General features: G+C 33.8%; 1 protein-coding gene and 1 non-coding gene across 7 annotated transcripts in view; one reads left to right on the top strand and one right to left on the bottom strand.

The window, feature by feature from the left end:
* PRP4K (pre-mRNA processing factor kinase PRP4K) overlaps positions 1–18,357 on the bottom strand; it is a 38,008-nt gene that overhangs the window by 14,327 nt on the left and 5,324 nt on the right. For 5 of the 6 annotated variants that reach the window (XR_008530728.1, XR_008530729.1, XR_008530727.1 and 2 more), the window contains exons 2-9: positions 16,008–17,207; positions 12,957–13,133; positions 9,363–9,518; positions 7,932–8,013; positions 6,382–6,592; positions 3,517–3,590; positions 1,727–1,817; positions 921–1,068 (exon numbers count right to left, since the gene is read on the bottom strand). Coding sequence is in view for 1 of the 6 variants with exons in the window: in XM_054591904.1 (XP_054447879.1) it covers positions 921–1,068; positions 1,727–1,817; positions 3,517–3,590; positions 6,382–6,592; positions 7,932–8,013; positions 9,363–9,518; positions 12,957–13,133; positions 16,008–17,207 (2,139 nt within the window). In the remaining 5 variants the exon portion in view is untranslated. Of the gene's footprint in view, positions 1–920; positions 1,069–1,726; positions 1,818–3,516; positions 3,591–6,381; positions 6,593–7,931; positions 8,015–9,362; positions 9,519–12,956; positions 13,134–16,007; positions 17,208–18,357 lie in introns of all 6 variants that reach the window. The other variant, XR_008530731.1, reaches the window with a different exon arrangement.
* LOC129085821 (U6 spliceosomal RNA) lies at positions 13,582–13,687 on the top strand. Its single transcript, XR_008530756.1, has one exon. It is a non-coding gene; the product is annotated as a U6 spliceosomal RNA (small nuclear RNA).

Here is an 18,357-nt window from a genome sequence, read left to right as displayed (position 1 = left end):
CCCATTGATTTGAAATATCAACTTAATCAAATATTATATTGTTAGACAGATATGTAAGTTTGTCTCTAGAATGCTCATTATATTTCATTGATCTATTTGATTATTTCTGTGCTGATGTCATGTTGGTTTAATTGCTGAGATTTTATAAGGGCTTTAAATTTTTTTAATATAATTAACTTTGACATTTAAAAAAATAAAATCAATCTGTATTTAAGAAAGGGAGAGAGCGATATGGAACTCCTACGTTTTGTGACAACATGGATGAAACTGGAGAATATTAAGAGTGAAATAAGCCAGTTGATGAAAGACAAATACCATATGATCTCACCTATAAGTGGACTCTATTCAACAAAATCAACTAATGAACAAAATAAACCACAGGCACGGAAACATGGAGCAGACTGAAAGTGATCAGAGGGGAAGGGGAAGGAGGACAATGGTGGAAAGAAGGGGAAGGGACTAGACAAAGAACATGTATGAATGACCCATGGACATGGACAAGAGTGGGAACTGACTGTGGAAGTCGGGGGTGGGGATGGGATGGGTGGAGGGGAGTAAAGGGGGAAAAATTGAGACAACTGTAATAAACATGATTTATAAATTAAAAAATAAATATATAAAATTTTTTTAAAAAGGTGATAAAAAAATAAAAGGTGGACATTGGACAAGCAGTAGGAGTCTAAATTGATATTAGTGCACATAATAAGTACTGAAATATATATCAGCCTACAGTTCTAGTACTTCACATGCAACATGTGGATGTAAGTTAAAAATCCAGTCAAAAGTACTGCTTCTGTCATTTTATAATTGCAATAATTGTTTCAGATTGTTAAGAGTTTTCTTAATGGCACTTAAAAATATTTTCATTTGTGAATACCTGTGTTGTTAAAGGTTTCCTTATATATTTTTTCTGAACTTACATGAGCTCATTGTTTCTGATGATCTTTACAGCCACTTCTTGGTTGGCTCTTGCATTATCTCTTGCTCGTACAACATTACTGAACACACCTTGACCAGTGTAGCCATACACATTGTAGCGCTTATCTAGTACTTCACCTATGTTCACACCTAAAGGAGTAAAGTAAAAAATTAGAATTTTGACCAAACAGATTACCAAACAAAACTATGAGATGTACAAAATAAATTAAAAAGTAGGAAACAGTGCAGTCACTTAAAACGTGTCAAATTCTACTGCGTGCTTGGTTTCCTAGACACCACGGAGAATCAAGGCAGGGCCTCCAGTGGTCACTGTCTTTCATAATGTGTTTAAAATTGCAAGCCCACTTCCAAGCATTACAAGAAGAGTTTCTGCTATCCTATCAAAAGCTGATGATTTTAACACTGAATACAGAAATGTGCTGGCTGAAGTGTTTCTAACTGCAGTCCTGCATGAAAAATACAAATTCCTTCCATGCTATTTCTCTCGGTTCCAGATCAAGATGAGCAAGTGATGGATCCCTTCCTTTTGGAGGATTATCTCATGGCTGAAAATAACTGTGAAAACAATCAAATTGTACATCAAGTCTTTACCTCACTTCAATTTGTGATGCTTCTGGGCTGCTTACTGAAATAAACATGGATTCAGCAGCTGCTAGATGAGCCACACTTTTTAGGTGATGGTGCTATGATGTGACTATTAGGGTTCTCCAATGTGTGACTGCATCAGCCACATACTTTTACAAAATGTTACAATGAACTCTAAAATTAATACGAATTGTGAACTTACGATAATAGCCCTCTGCATCAGTCCAGTTATCCCTGAGGTTAGGATTCTCTTTGAAATCTTTTCCAATGCCAGCAGCCCGAAGACGAGCACTCTGAAATTAAGGAGGCAACGTGAGCTTTGTACCCACTAATCAGGTGGACATTTAAAGCACTTCCTTTAAGACAAATATGAGTGAAACCAACTATAATTTAATAAAAATATTCCATGCCAATTAAACTCTATTACTCATGTAATATGTGACATAGATGAAATGTGATTACCAGAGTTCCTGTTATCACAGTGTTTAGGAAAAAAATTAACAAAGTACCTTTAAAAACTTTTGGGAATACAACCAGGATATAAATGAAAATAAAAATTCAAACCGGATCTGATTTTCCATAGCTATTAATAGAGGACAAAAATTACAGATGGGCACTTAGTTAACAATCAGTGTACAACTCTCTTCTACCAATTCTCACATTTCTTTTATTGCCTTGTCCATTTAACACCAGCCCCTTGCTTCTCTTCCTACATATGCATGAAATGTCACTGGCTGTACTAGTTAAGCCTGTGAAGGAAATTAAGTTATCTGGCACTTCTGAAGAATCTTTATCACATATCATGCCCCCGCCCCCTGGCAAAATATGTATATGACACATTACTTAAGCCAATTACCAAAGTCTGCTGGGTTCTGGGCACTGAATGCTTAGCCTATTCTGTTTTTAATTTCCCTGTTACATCTTTATCCTTCCTACCTCCTCTTACCAAGGCTTCCTATTTCTCATGTTCTCTTATTTCGAATATTAGTTTTAAAACTTTTTCAAGAAAAGGCACTCATAAAAATGACTAAAGGAACAAAATCTCTTAACCCACCCCTTGGATTTTCAACAATTCAATGATTTCTATTAGGCTCCAAATCCTTAAGTTTTCTTATCACCTACAATATAAAAGCCCAAAGTGAACTACACCTTTAAGTCACTTGGTACTTACTGGGTTGGCCAAAAGTTCATTTGCCTTTTTCCCTAAGATAAGCTTTAGCAGTGCTTAATTGTCTTTAACTTCATTTGAAACAATTTTCTGGTACTGTATTGTGACAGCTGTCATATCAGTGTGCATTTAAAAAAAAAACCAGAATTGATGAATTTCTGTGTAGCGATTTTAATACTGAAGATGGAATAAAATACACATTTTCAGTATGTTATGCTTTTTTATTTCAAGAAAGGTAAAAACACAACTGAAATGCAAAAAAAGATTTGTGTAGCATGTGAAGGAGGTGCTGTGACTGATCGAATGTGTCAAAAGTGGCTTGTGAAGTTTCATGCTGGAGATTTCTTGCTACACAATACTCCAGTAAGGTAGACTAACTGAAATTGACAGCAACCAAACCAAGACATTAACTGAGATCAATCAACATTATACCAAGCAGGAAATAGCTGACATACTCAAAATATCCAAAGCAATAATTGTTGGTAAAATTAAAGATGTATCTTTTATTTTATGGAAAAAAAACCACATGGGCTTTTTGGCCAACCCAGTAACTTCTTTTATGAAGCTCTCAAACTGTTCTGTTGTACCTATTTCAAAATTCTGACTTACTTTCAGACTTAAAGAAAAGCTGCAAAACTAGTAATTTCCAGATACCCTTCACCCAGTTGTCTGAATGTTAACATTTATTAATTTGCTTTATCAATCTCTCCCCCCGCCTCCCTCCATTTACACACACACACACACACACACACACACGCAGACATATTTGTTATCCATATTTTTTTGGTTAATAGTTGGTATTTTTATGACTTAAAATTACTTACATCAAAATATGCTGCAAACATATCATCAGATTCTGTAAACATATCAGGTGCCAAAAGCTTCTTCTGAGATGACCCTTTGTAAAAATTAGCATTAATATTTGAAAAATAAGATACAAATTAAAATGCAAGTAATGGAAAACCATTAATAGCAATTCATACTTTTTTCCTCTTGCACATCAGTTTTTCATTAATAATCAACTTAAAATCACTTTTAACACTTAAGATACACAAAGCCATCCACTTTTTCCTAAAAGGGTATATTTCATAAAGTTTAAAGATCTAATACCGATTCTTTCACAAATGTTGAATTAATATGCTAATAGCTAAACAATGATTATGTATTAAAATGAAAGCTCCTCTTTAAAAATTGTATTTCTAAATTGCAACTTAAATCTCAAAAAGGTTAATATCCCCACTAAAAATACAGATCTATATATATATATATTTCTCTACTAAAAAGTCCAATAACCCCACTAAAAAAAAACAAAACAGGGAAAAAATTAAAGAGTTCCTGGAAAAAAGAATGTAAATTAAAACTACAATGAAACACCATCTCTTTCTTACGAGACTGGCTAAAAATCCCAAGCATGACAACATTCTATTAACGAGGCACTGGATAAACAAGCATTCAGACATTGCTTGTGTATGGCCATTATAGAAGTGAATTTGGAAATACACAGCAAAACCACGTACTACTCATTCACGCTTCTGACCCAGCTATTCTATGTCTAGGAAATCACCTCAAAGGTACAGTGGCAAGCATAAAAATATGCCTTAATGCACAACACTATTATAACTAATGCTCCAATGAATAGCCAATAACTGAACACACACTATATATCCATCATTTAAGACAGATTAAACAATGGCACATTCATTATGTTGGAATAATATGCAACTATAAAAAGAAGTAAAGGTATTTTCATACAGCTGAGTATTTACAATATGCTTTTTTGTGCCTGTGTAAGAAGAGCACAAATGCTTACACATGAAAGGTATTTTAATAATTTTTAAAAACCCAGAAAATTATTAAAAATCAAAAGCAAATAAACATAAACCTATCAAATTGGTGGTATAATAATACCGAGAATTATTTCAAATGACTTGAAAAGAGATTTGTGACTATATACCTTGGAATGCATCCTATGGACAAAAAGTAACATTAAATTTCAAATTGCATTCAGTACCTTTAATACTGATAATCATAATGACAACTCCATGTATGTATGAAAGTTTTAAAATAATAATCTGAGTTATCATGTAATTGGAACCAAATTATTTACTGTAAAAGAGATAGAAATATAAAACCAAATTAGTTAATATAACCCCTATAATCTCAAATTTTAATTGGCAATATCAGTGTGAATTCCTCCTTTCCAAAAACATACATATTTCTTAGTTTTGTCTACAAAAAAGGCCCAGGAGTAATGGACACTTCAAAGTGCCCCTTCTCAATGACTATTTCCCCACTAAATGGAACCAGGGTTCCTTGGAGCAACAGCTGATTCTGTTCTGGAGCAAGACATGCATGAGGTGAGCCTGGGATCTCTTACTATGGTAGAACAGGAGTCAGGAAACTGAAGAGTAGGCCAAATTTGGCCTCTGGCTTATTTTTTTAAGGTCCTTTGTACATTTTTAAAGGTTTGGGGAAAAGCATCAAGAATATTTTGACACATGAAAGTTTTATAAAATTCAAAGTTCGGTGTCCGTACAGTTTTTTCAGGAGCACAGCCATGCTCATTCATCCATACTGGCTGTCGCTGCTTCTGCACTACAACAGCAGAGCTCAGTAGTTGGAACAGAGAAAAAAAGTCTAAAATAATTACCAACACCTGAAATATTTACTATCTGACCTTTTACAGAAAGTTTGCTGACCTGACCTAGGAAGTAAAAAGGCTATATTAAATATTGAAGGATTTGGGTCAAAAGACATTAGAAACCAACTTAAAGGGGCTCCTTCCCCACCTCAGTTGAAGAGAGAATAATCTGAGCTTCAAAAAGAAAAATGAGAGCAATGGATTGGAATACAAGTACTAAATGGTAAAACCAAAAATCCATTAAAAATCTCATTGGTCATCTGTGGCGGCTGCTAGAGCACTCACTCTATTCTATGCTAAAAAATTGGTCAATGAAGGAAAATAAGCATTTATCCTGCATTTCCTGTATAAACTACACTTTGGGATAAGCAACAAATGGAACACTTAAGACAACCACACACCACCTGATGTAATGATGCACGTACACACCACCACTTATGAAATATTTTTGCCAAAAAAAGTAAACCTAACTCCTAAGTCTCTAACACTAACTGCTAGTTTTCAAGAAATACTGTGGATAGAGGAAATAAGATGAAGGACGCAAGAATGTGGCCAGACAAAATCAAAATGGAAATGTTTATAGTGTACATGACCCTAGTATCTTCGTTAGTAAATGGTGGTAAGGTGGGGGGTAGGAGGAAAAAAACTATTAAGACTGAAAAAACTTAAGACATTAAAAATCAACTTATATACCTCAAATATAGTAAGTGCATCTTATCTGGATTTTGATTCAAACCAACCATTAAGTCTTTAATAAAGATACAAACTGAAATATTTACAGATGAAATGAAATCATGGCTAGGACTTGCTTTAAAATACTCTAGCAATCAAAAGAAAAGGTTATGAGCAGGAATTCAATATACCATTCTGTTTATGTGAACTAGTAAACATAGAAAACATTCACTAGGATACATTTAATAAATACTGTATTACTGTAAGTTACTAACATTCCTAATCTCTTTCACTTTCCCTATTCCAAAACAATCTCATGAAGTTACAGAGCTAAGTATTCAGAGAAAAGCATGGTTACAACAAAAATCTAACTTACCATTGTTTTGTTCAACTGTCATTAGATTATGCTTGGCTTTTACTGAGGCCTCAAATGTATCAACATTTTCCCGTTCATACTCTTTAACATCAGCAGCTACCCTTTCCAGAATGTCATCTGGAGAAGGTGACCGTGTACGAGTACTGCTCTGAGGGCTGCTGGGTTCAGATGGCACAGACATATTGCTATCTTCGGCAAGATATTTATATTTCTGTAATAACAATGTAATACATTATTTTAATAAAATCTGATGCTATCTAAATATATCTAAGAAGTGCTTTATAGAGAGTCAAATAATGCTAAAACTTTTAAAATGGTATTGATGCCTTGATTGAATCAGATCCACAATCCCTTACATAATCCCAAAATCCACAAAACTCTTAGTTTTCTATTTGGGATACACATTCATTAAGTGGCAAAACTGACCAAAACAGAACACTATTTTATAGTCTTATTTATGTCCCCCAACATGAACATAATATGTCTCGCTACAGAAATATGCATGTATTTGATGATGGGGTACTGTTCTAAGACCCCACTGATGGGGCTAATATACACAGACACACCATTATTATTACCTTTCTAAAATTCAAATATTTCTGAGTTCTGAAGCACATCTGCCCCCAAGGGCTGGAGATAAGGGATTGTGGACCTTGGCAAGGACAGAAAACATTTCAACCAAGCCTTTAGGAATATCAATTCAATAATAATAATTTCATCAGTGTCCCAGAAAAGTTAAGTTTCCTCTGAAGTTCCAGTTTTGCTCTACAGCCAGCCTCTGGTGATTTAAGTCCATTCCTTCACTCTGACACATCATTCATTACCTGTTTTATGGTTTGTTATGCATGTTTACATGAGCTGCCATGACTATTTTTTCCTTTTGTCTGCTGTCCTTCTTACAGTGTCTAATCATTTTCATGTCTTTCAGAGTTCTTCTCAATTCCATCACACTCAACCTTCCCATCATTAGCAGAAAATTCTCCTAATGATGATGTCAGAATGAACTTTACAGGGACTGCCACCCATAAAGGGTCTAGTGGTGATGGCTTTATGTTCAGGATTGCCAAGGAGGAACTGACAATCTTCCGAGGCAGCTCACCTTATCACTAAGTACTATATAAAGACTTTGCATAACCCTTTCCCCACACAATATTTTAATCACCTAGCTCTAAACTAGCCTTAAAATTATTTTTGAGATGTTCCATTTAAACAGTTAGATATTAAGAAGTTTGTTTTCCTTCAATAGTAACAGGCATAATTTTTTGGTAAATAAAGTTCCTCTAATTCATTCTATACTCACTTACAAGGGTTTTCCTGTTCATTAACTTAAAAAAGCAAATTTCAAATATTATGTCTTACAAAAGAGGTTTATATCAATCCTATGTATAATAGAAAGGGTAACTGTTTCAATTTTATTAAGAAACAGTAATTTTTTCAAGATCTGTGAATTGCTACTACTATTACTTGTTTGTTAAAGTAAAAAACCTTTATGTTACTAAAATATTGATTATTTAAGGAGGGCTGATCAAAATTTTACTAAAATCTCATACCTGAACAATTGCTTGCCTTTGTATTCTTCTCTGTTCTATTAATGCCTCTTCATCTTCTTCCTCTACATCAAAGTCTTCAAGGCTTAAAAAAATTAACACATATATACATATAATTAATTATAAACATTCTTAGATGTTCCAAAATCATAATTTTATGCTTTAAAAATAAAAGCTGGAAAATTCAGGTCATCAGTAAGTTTAAGCAGAAGTGTTAAGCTATCTTACTCTTTTTATCTTTGTTTTTAAAACTGTCTCAGGGTCTGGTTTGAAATTCTGGCATGTAATTTAACCTTCTGTGTCTCATTTTTACCCTTATTTGTTTCATGGCACCAAAATGAGGAACTAAAGTAAGATCCTTAAATTTAAAAAAATGTCATCACTGGCTCTGTCATGACCTTAGTATTAATAAAGTCATTTCACCTCTCTCTCTTCAGTTTCCACACGTATAAAACAAGAAGACCAGGATAGATAAATAAGTTACCTTTTCCTGGTCACAGAACCCTTTGAAAGCTATAGATTTTTCCATCAAAAATGCACATGTAAACATTAGCATACACTGTGAAGAGAAACATGACTCTACCTCCTAACACTGACCCAGACTGGTCCTAACTGCCCACTAAAGAATTCCTCCACAATTTTCATGATTCCTCCCAGTGCAATCTTTTCTGTGGTCTGCTGAATGTCCACTGGACTCCAAAGGGGTTAGGCTCTAAGTATAACACCTTTCCCCAATTCAATTTTCTCATCACTTAGTTCTAATCAGCGTTTCTTGTCCTCAGCACTATTGACATTTAGACAGTTTATTATTGGGGCTGTCTTGTGCACTGGAGGATATTTAACAATATCCCTGGCCTCTAGCCACTGGATGACCTAAAATGTCTTCAGACATTGCCAAGTGGGGACCACTGCTTTAAATAAGTCTTACTTATTTTTGAGATGTTTTACTTAGACAACTAAGTTTGCATTAAAAAAACTTCCCTGCCGTACTATTAGAAACTGAAATGTTTCTCCATTTTCAACATTTTAACATGCATACCTGCCACCAGATAGCATCAGCTGCTAAGTATGTATCATTTTACAAACTAAAAAGTCTGAACTTAATTTAAAATTTTCCCCCTACAAAACCAGTATTAACTGGCAAGATTATCTAATATATCTACTGTTTCTAATAAAAATAAAGAAGAGAAGGCTCATGATAAGGTAATGGCCTAATATTTACTCTAGCCAAAACAGAAACATCTAAATTCAGAAAACCATGACCTCTGCTGTATATCCTATAAAATATGCACAAAGATTAACTTTTAAATTCAGAACCGAACAATTGGGCTCACTTACAATAATCAGATGGAAAATAAAGGTTTACGGCAAACAGTGTTTCCCTTAACTAGGCAAAAAAAAAAAAAAAACATTATGGGAAAATGTCACTCTTACTTATCTTCAGAAGAAGATTCTTGCTCAACTTTCATTCCTTCAGAAAGACTTCCTTTAAATTTATCTTCCTTTACTTTGCTTCTGCTCCTACGTCGACCACCACACCGTGATCGAGACCGTCTTCTCATGCGTGATCTGCTCCTCCGACCTCTGTCCCTATTTGAGGAGAAAAGATTACATACATATCCCCCCCCCCACACACACACGATATTTTTTTTTAAAGTTAAAGTTGGGGAGGCTGTGCTGTGTTGGGAGCAAGGGTATACAGGAACTCTGTACTCTTCAAAAGCTCAATTTTGCTGAACTTAAAACTGTCGTAAAAGTATTAAAAAGCCAATTAAAATTTTAAAATAAAGTAATGTATTATCAGAAAGACTGGACATGATTAGCTTAACTGAAAATAACTAAAACGAGGCAACTCTACTTACTGACTACTAAAGAGCACAGAGAATTCTGGGGGTAATAAAAACGTTCTATATCTTGACTGTGGTAGTTATACAGCTCTGTTTATCAAAACTTATATTACTTTACACCAAAAAGGGTGAATTTATTTTATGTAAATGATGTTTCAATAAATCTGATTTTAAAAAAGATCTTTGTTGATAAAGTATGGGAAGGACAAATGTGACAAAAATCCCAAGTTTAACTGATACGGCCCTCAGGCATTTTTATAAATGCCTAAAGGTTAAATGCTTCATGTTAAACAAATAGAAAGTGTTCTTATATTTCAAGCACTAACAGTAAAGTTTATGTTAGAAGGATGTAGAACTCCAAACACACAGGCTATGAGTCTAGAAAGGATTGACAAACTCCCTGTTAATCACATCTGACAATGATGTTCATCTCAGATTTCTTCTGAAACCTTACTAAAGGACAGCAAAAGGAACAATTAAAAAGAAAAATCTTCATGCAAATAAAATGTGAAGAGTCATGACAGCTGAGTTGCTAACAAAATCTTGAAATATGCAAACCAGAAAGAATAGTGACAGATCAAATCTAAGTATTAGTCCAATAGGAAGAGACAAGGTAAAAAAGAAACAAGTCAGTGCATGCCACAAAACCCCAGAAAGCCTCAAGAACTGGAGATACTATGTCCTCTGAAGGATAAAGCATGAGATAAAAGCTAAAAAGAATTGGTTGAAATCCTTTAGGAACAGCTTCACTCTACATATATTCCCCTTCCTGACTCAGCAGAAAATGCCAAACATCCCCCTTCACATTCTGGCAGAATACTTGAGATTTTTTTAATAGAGAGGTACTGGTTGTAAAAACTGGACCAAGGTGCCAGGAAGGCACTTCACTGAAAGTAGGATTCAGGGGAAGTTCACATAATGAAAAGACCAAAACTCTAGTGCCAGTCATGTCTAGACTCTGCAGCAGGAGATGAGAGGATTCTGGAAAACTCACAAGTCCAAAAGAAAAGATATAGTGTTGTGGATTGCTAAAGTCTCTACTTAATCACCCTGAAGCGATGCGATACTAATCCACAAGTTTCACATTGTCAGAATGGAAGAAAGCTTCTATCGGCAGTTCCTAACTTTTAAATCAGAAAAAGCAGCAAGGAAGGACCCAGCTAGCTATCTGAGAAAAGTCTTCAAATAAATGAAAAGGTAAATAAGCAGCAAAAGAAACACGGGAAAAAACAAAGTACAGTTGACCCCTGAACGACATAGATCTGAACTGGGTGGATCACTTATACGTGGATTTTTTTTTCAATAACTACAGTATTTTCTCTTCTTCATTTTCTTAAGAACATTTTCTTTTCTCTAGCTTACTTTATTATAAAATAGAGTATATAACATACAAAACTGGTTTTAATCAACTGTTTATGTTATTGGTAAGGCTTCCAGTCAACAGTGGGCTATTATTAGTTAACTTCTTGGAGAATCAAAATGTATAGGTGAATTTTCAGTGCCCCTAACCCCATGTTGTTCAAGGGTCAACTGTATAGGTAAGAGAAAGCTATAAAGAACAAAAATCCCACAAAAAAATTCATTATATTTGAAATAAGAGGCGCTAGTTCCATAAAACAAAAGTAAAATCTTATAAAAAATTTACAGCCAAGAGGTCCTGAAAATATATTTATATTTTATATATATTTACATATTTTTATATATATGTATATATAAAGCTTAAGGGGGAAAAAATCAGTAAAAGGGTAAGAAAGTAGAATAAGAACAAACATAAAAGACTGAAAGTAGAATAAAACAAACATAAAAGATAAGTGAAAAAGAAAAAAAAATCAATGGAATTACATAGACAGTCCAATGGGGAGAAAACAGAAAACAATGGAAAAGAAAGCAAACTAAAACAGAGAGAGTGAATTTCCCCGAATAGCACAATCATCCTGCTATAAAGGACCTATCTAGTGCCCAGCAAAATAAATGGAAAAAAGAAGCCACATTACAGTGAAATTTCAGAACGCAGGACATTTATTAAAAAGAGAGGGACTGGGGGAATAGAGCAAGTCCTGTAAAAAATGACACCAGAATAGGACTTCTCAATAGCAATATGGGAAACTAGAAAACAGTGGAATAACAACTTCAAAATTATTTTTTTTTTAGAATAATAAATGACAATTTCAAAATTCTTAAGAAAAAATGATGTCAACCTAGAATTCTATTCCTTGACATATCAGCAATGAGAATAAAAGGCATTTTTTAGAGACTTAAATCCCAAACCCACATACTTCCTTCAGGAAGCTATTGGAGATTCACTACCAAAGCAAGGAGGCACTGGATACAGAAAACGGAATCACAAGAAAAAGAAAAACAAGGGAAAACCAAGAGAATAGGAAAACAAATTCTACAATAACTGTATAAGCAGGGCTATCAGTCAGTTTGAAGCCAGAAGGCTAGAAGCATTAGAATAAAGGCCCTTTAACTGTTCAGTAAGGAATAATATGCATATGATCATAATAGTAATTATGTATCTGGAAGCATAGAGAAAGGTGATAAAATCAGGCAGAAGAGAAACATGTTGAGGGGTAATAGTAAAAACTAATTGTCCAAAACAGAGTATCAATAGATAACCTGGCAATAACTTTAAAAAATTTAAACAAACACATACTTTAGGAATCTGGGATACAAAATACTCAGAAATATGTAAAGATATATCCAGTGGCTGTAATGTAAGCCTTTCGTGTACCGTCTCCTTAAACTACATGCCTGTATTAGTTCAATTAAAAATGTTTAAAGATTGGCAAATGAACATCTATTTATGTTTTAGGTGAAAATATTTAATGTATATGTTATTTTAAAGCCAATCTTTTTGATTAACCAACTAACTACAGACTGCATGTGCTTCACATAAAATGGTTTCTACTACTGTGAATTAGGTCTTTGCCTAGAGTCTCTCTCTCCTACTGAGGATGTCATCTTGAGGCTGTGTTCTTAAGTTAGTATGGAACTATAAGACAGGAAACTGGGCTGCTATGATCTAAGTTAAAAAAAAAAAATCCTAAGCCTAGCTCATTTAGTATTTCTCTCAAAAGTAGAGAAAAAAATGTCCTACTTTTAAGTTTTTGGTGAACACTGATTTATTTAAATTTGAAGGGAAGCTCTACTAAACATTCAGAGTTTAATGAATCTTTACCTTCTCCGAGGAGACCTGCTTCTTCTTCTGGGAGACCTGCTACGCCTGAGTTGGGAGCGAGATCTCCTTCTAATGGGAGATCTACTGGCTCTTCTTCGGGTTGGAGACCACCTGCTGATTGGACTGGCATCTTTTGATCTCTCACGTCTACTGAGGATATCGTCTCGAGGTCGTGTTCTTATGGAGACCAAATACAAGTTAATAGAAAAATAAGTTCAATCAAAATAAATTTCTTCTACACGTAATAAACATCTTTTTATTTTTTTAATGGACTTTTGAGAGAGAGAGAGAGAGAGAGAGAGAAAGAAAGAGAAAGAGAGTGAGAAAGATTGGTGTTTTGTTCCACTTATTTTATGCCCTGACTGGGGATCCAACTTGCAACCTTGGTGCAGCAGGACGATGTTCTAACCAAGTGGGCTACCCAGCCAGAGCTGTAATGAACATCTTAGGAAAGGGCATGCAATTGCAGTGATTTATAAAAATCCTTTTGTTGTGCTTTTAGGTATTATTCTTATCTTCTATCATTAATGTTTATAACTTTTGGAATCATGCAGAAATGTTAGGGAAAAAATTCTGTCTTTCCAAAATGTTTGTTAGAAAGAAGACACCTTTAAAAATAAATAGAGTGTTCGCTTTGGCAGCACATATACTAAAATTGGAATGACACAGAGACGATTAACATGGCTTTGTGCAAAAATGATGAGCAAATTCATAAAGCATTCCATATTTTTAAAAATACATACATAAAAATGTTCACAATGCTAAAAAGAAAAAGAAAGGGTATGCTAAACTAAAGATTATAAACAAATTAACATAGTGTAACAAAACTTAAATTCAAATGATCACAATGATGTTTTGGTGTTATGGCAGGCACACACACAAAGAGCTTATTTACTCTAGTCTCAAAATTTAAAGAATTGTTAGAGATTATTCTTATGGTTAAAGTCACTGATTCTTATCCTGGTTAAACAACTCAAAAACTTTCCCGAGTGATAATATTCGATTTCCTAAGTTTAAAGACTTTTATTTCTAAATTTGACATTTTTGCAATTGAGTCTTATTTTTAAAATATCAATTACATATAATAGCATCTTACAATCAACATAACCTTACAACAGAGAAAATATTAAATAAGGATTTAGGGAAAAGGACAGTTCATCTAGTCATGGAAATACATACTGGCATAAATTTCCCAGAAGGAAATTCGGCGATAACTTTTTAAAATATAAATGTACATAATGTTAGACTTTGCAATTTCATTTCTGTGAATCTATTCTACAAAGAAACCTCACACATGACCCATGGATATCTTTGCATACAATCATGAAAAAATAGAATCAACCTTATTTTTATCAGTTTCAACAAGAGAATGATTAAATACATTATGTCATATCTGCGTTGTGAAGCCTAGTAATGTTACATAAAGAATTTTCAAGTGTCTTTATGTATTGTAAGAGAAGTATTTGATGTAAAAGGGTTGAAAGACAGATTCCCAAGACAGTAGAAGAATAGAGAGGGAGAAGATTTCCATGCTTTTTCTGCATTATTTAAATTTCTCTTTAATTAGTATTTCTTCTGGAATTCAAAACTTTTTTCTTCAAAAAATGAACTCTAATCTTTAATAAACTCTTTAAAATATCACAACTGAATGCAAATTGAAAGAAACCAGGATCCTTAACACTTTAGGACCTGGGCGGTTTAGTTCAGTTTGTTAGAGCATCATCCCAATACACCAAGGTTGCAGGCAGGTCTGATACCTAGTCAGTGCACATACAAGCAGCAACCAATGAATGCATAAATAAGTGGAACAACGAATAAATGCTTCTCTCTCTCTCTCTCTCCCCCCGCCCCTTTCTCTAAACTCAATAATTAAGAAAAGGACAAGAGAAGAGAAAAAGAAGAAACACTTCAGATAACATAATCAGTAACATTAACAACTACCTCAGTGCAGGAAAGCTATAGAAAAGGGGCCATTACAATATAACTTATAAGATTCAAGAGTATCTCTTAAAATAAAGCTCTCTGAAAACAGTATTCTTGATATTTCTTGAAAAATGACAACTCTAGCTTGTATTTATACCCACACACAGACAATATTAATATGCAATAATAAATGGCTATGAATTCATATCCTTACACAGAATAAGCCAATGTTCTTTTAAGTGAAACTTGGCTGTTAATTTCACATACCTAATCACTGAATATAAAGATATTAAAAAATCTGTTTCTAGATTAGTTTAGCTGGTTTAAACAGCTTCCCACTCCTCCCTACCAAAATCCTTTCTGTGCCTTAATTATTTATTACTTCCACCATCCTAGTACATAGGCAATCTGATTTTTTCATTTACAAACGAAGTACAACTGTTACTCTACCTCATGAGGAGAGAATCACAAGAATTTGAGAAAAAAAGTAATGGACTAAATATATTATACAAATATGGTTATTTTATTATTGGTAAAAATAAAATCATCTCTTATACTAGTCTACCTAAACTTAAGAGGGGTTTTTTTGCAACAATTGATAAGTATATGAATTAGTAACAAAAAAAAATTTCCACTTTGAATTTCATTGTATTATGGGTCTAAAAAGAAATTATAGTTCCAAATTATACTGTTAGAATTCAAAATCATACCAATTCAAGAAGAGACATATCACAATCCTTAAAACTGACACGTCCCTTTTCAAAGTTAAAAATTTCAGACTATACTGTTAAATGAATATCCTTCTCTAGGAACTATACCCACTTCCCATAAATAGGTATACAGAGCTTTATCTGCCAAATTACTTGGATTTAAAGGAATGGGTCTGCAAATTAGATACTAAATTAAGAACCTGAAAACAAAGCTATTTGTCACCAAGTTGAATATTTGCAAATTGCCCATAATTAAGATACACAATGACAAAACTGCAAATATTAATGTAGTCACTGGAATGGATATTTAAAAATATAAAACTCATTATAATTTCATCTTTCATGTCCACAAGTTCTAATTTCTCCTCTAAAATCTGGTGCATTGGTCAAAAGCAGTAGTATTTTAAAAACAAGTTACCTTGGGGAAGAAAGTCGTCTCCTTTCTGGTTCTCTTCGTTTTCTTTCCAAAGATCGGCTCTTGGCTCTTCTACCAGGAGACAGAGTTCGAGAAGGTGATTTGCTCTGTTTAGACCTCCTATCATTTATAAGTGGAGATCTACTTCTTCTTGACTTATCACGTTGTTTTGGAGACAAACTTCTTCTTTTAGGACTACGACCAGGCCTTCTACTGGGTGACCTATTTTCTTTCCCAGAAGAAGCATCTTTAGAGGGAGATTTAATTGGCTTCTTTTCTTTATCAGTTTCAGACCGTTTTGATTTTCTCTCTTTGGACCGTGACCTTCTGTCTTTGGATTTACCTCTTAAGTCAACTGGGGATCTGGATTTTTTGCCTCGATCCCGACTTCTGCTCTCATTTATAATTGGGGATTTTTTTCTGTCTTTTGACTTACTTTTATCTTCAATTTTAATCTTGTCTTCAGCAGGAGATCTGGCCTTCCCAATTTTCTCTTGAGATCGCCTTCTAAGGGTAGGAGATTTTGATTTTCTTGCTTGATCTTGAGACTTACTTCTTTTGGATGGACTTTTGGATTTCTTCCTCTCCTTTGATTTGCTCCTAGTTGTCTTGTCTTTAATTATTTCAACACCTCCCTTACCTTTCTTTTTGTCAGACCTATGTCTAGTCCGTTCTTTGGATCTGCTTTTGCTTCGTTTTTTTGTACTATTTTTATTGTCCATAAGTTCAAGTTTCCCCTTTGTAGTTGAAGATCTAGTACTAGGCCTATTTCCATTTCTTGCCTTTTCATGAATTTCCCCCTCTTCTTCAGAGCCAGATTCATAACCTTGTAATATGAGCCCCATCCCCGACTGGACCTTTCCTTCCATTAACTCATTATCAAGTTCAGCTTTAATCAAGGCTCTCTGTTTTTCCAAGTCTTCCAGCAAAGCTAAATCATCAAGTTTAGTTCTTTTTGCTGGAGACATACCTTCTTTGTCAGAAGCATCAATAACTTCTTTTCTCTTGTGTTTCTTATGCTTATGCTTATGTTTATGTTTTTTATCCTTGTCTTCTTCTGATGAATGTTTATGTTTCTTATGTTTACTTCTGTGTTTATGCTTCTTTTTTTTGTGACGACTGTGCTTATTTTGAGATTGGTCTTCTGATACTTCTCCATTTTCTTCATTTACACTTTTTTCAGAATTATCAGCATCTTCCATCCTATAAATTTATCAGACACATTTTAAAATCATTTATCAAGCATTCGGGATCATAACAAAATAACAATAAAATACATCTCAATTTAATATGTAAAATATTTTCATAACAGCTTCAGACATTTATTCCAACAGCATGTGGCAAGAAGTGAGCTGAATAGTGACTTAACTTTTAATATGTTTCTAATGATTGAACTCAAATACCAAAAGTATTAGAGGAAATACAAAGTGAAGAGGTTAAAATAATTACACTTAATAGAAAAAGGGAACCCAAATCAGATAAAATGTTAGTATCTATTTAAACAGTCACTCAGTAACTTGATTTTTAAACCAGCATTTCCCACACAGACTTACCAGCAAAAGAATACTCCATATTCTTTTCTTTTTTCCCATAAAACAGAAAGACATATATTGGGAGACTAATTTATTTCTCCACTTGAAATTCAGAAGCACAATTTTTTTTTAAATCTCTGGGGCCAATATTGAGCCATATCCAAAATAAGCACTCCATCATGTACACTGGTGGCTGATGTTTACAGTACCCGTCTAAGGGTTAAAACTTCAAAGTAAACTGACCAGGGGTTAGTACTCTTGGCCTGTAGCAGCCACTGAGCAATCCTGTGGTTGAACCACATTAAAGGGTCTTCTGCAAGTCAACAGTAGTCCAAAATCAGCAATTTCACATGGTCCAACACAGTATTTGCTCAGTGGGCTATTTAATCTAAGTTTCAAATGAAGAGATTAGTTTCTCAAAATATGTTCATATTAATACGTGGCTTTTGTGCTTAACTGTTCGGGCTATCCTGAGTTTATGATTCTAAATTATTTTGCTAAATGCTTGATATTCAGTATTCCCAGGTTAAACAAAGACTACAACAGCAGTATTCTAATTTTACCCTTTAAAAACACACCATACTAAATCATCACACCCTAGAATATGAGACCAGAAAAACCCACACTTAAGTTTATTTGAATTCAGGCCATCACACTAATATTTTTGGAGGAAAATATGAATTATTTAGTCAAAGTCCTTCAACTTAAACACTCCTGTACTTTTATTTATTTTTTTGCTATATACTACAATTAGCTCCGTGCAAGTTAAGAATTAATAATTCTATTCATTCAATCAATCTGTTTTAACATTTTAAAAAGTC

The sequence above is a fragment of the Pteronotus mesoamericanus genome, unplaced genomic scaffold (genome assembly GCF_021234165.1).
Source record: "Pteronotus mesoamericanus isolate MK-2021 breed Mesoamerican mustached bat unplaced genomic scaffold, CSHL_Meso_final scaffold_31, whole genome shotgun sequence".
Classification (NCBI taxonomy): Eukaryota; Metazoa; Chordata; class Mammalia; order Chiroptera; family Mormoopidae; genus Pteronotus; species Pteronotus mesoamericanus.
This window is presented reverse-complemented; position numbering and strand designations above follow the sequence as displayed.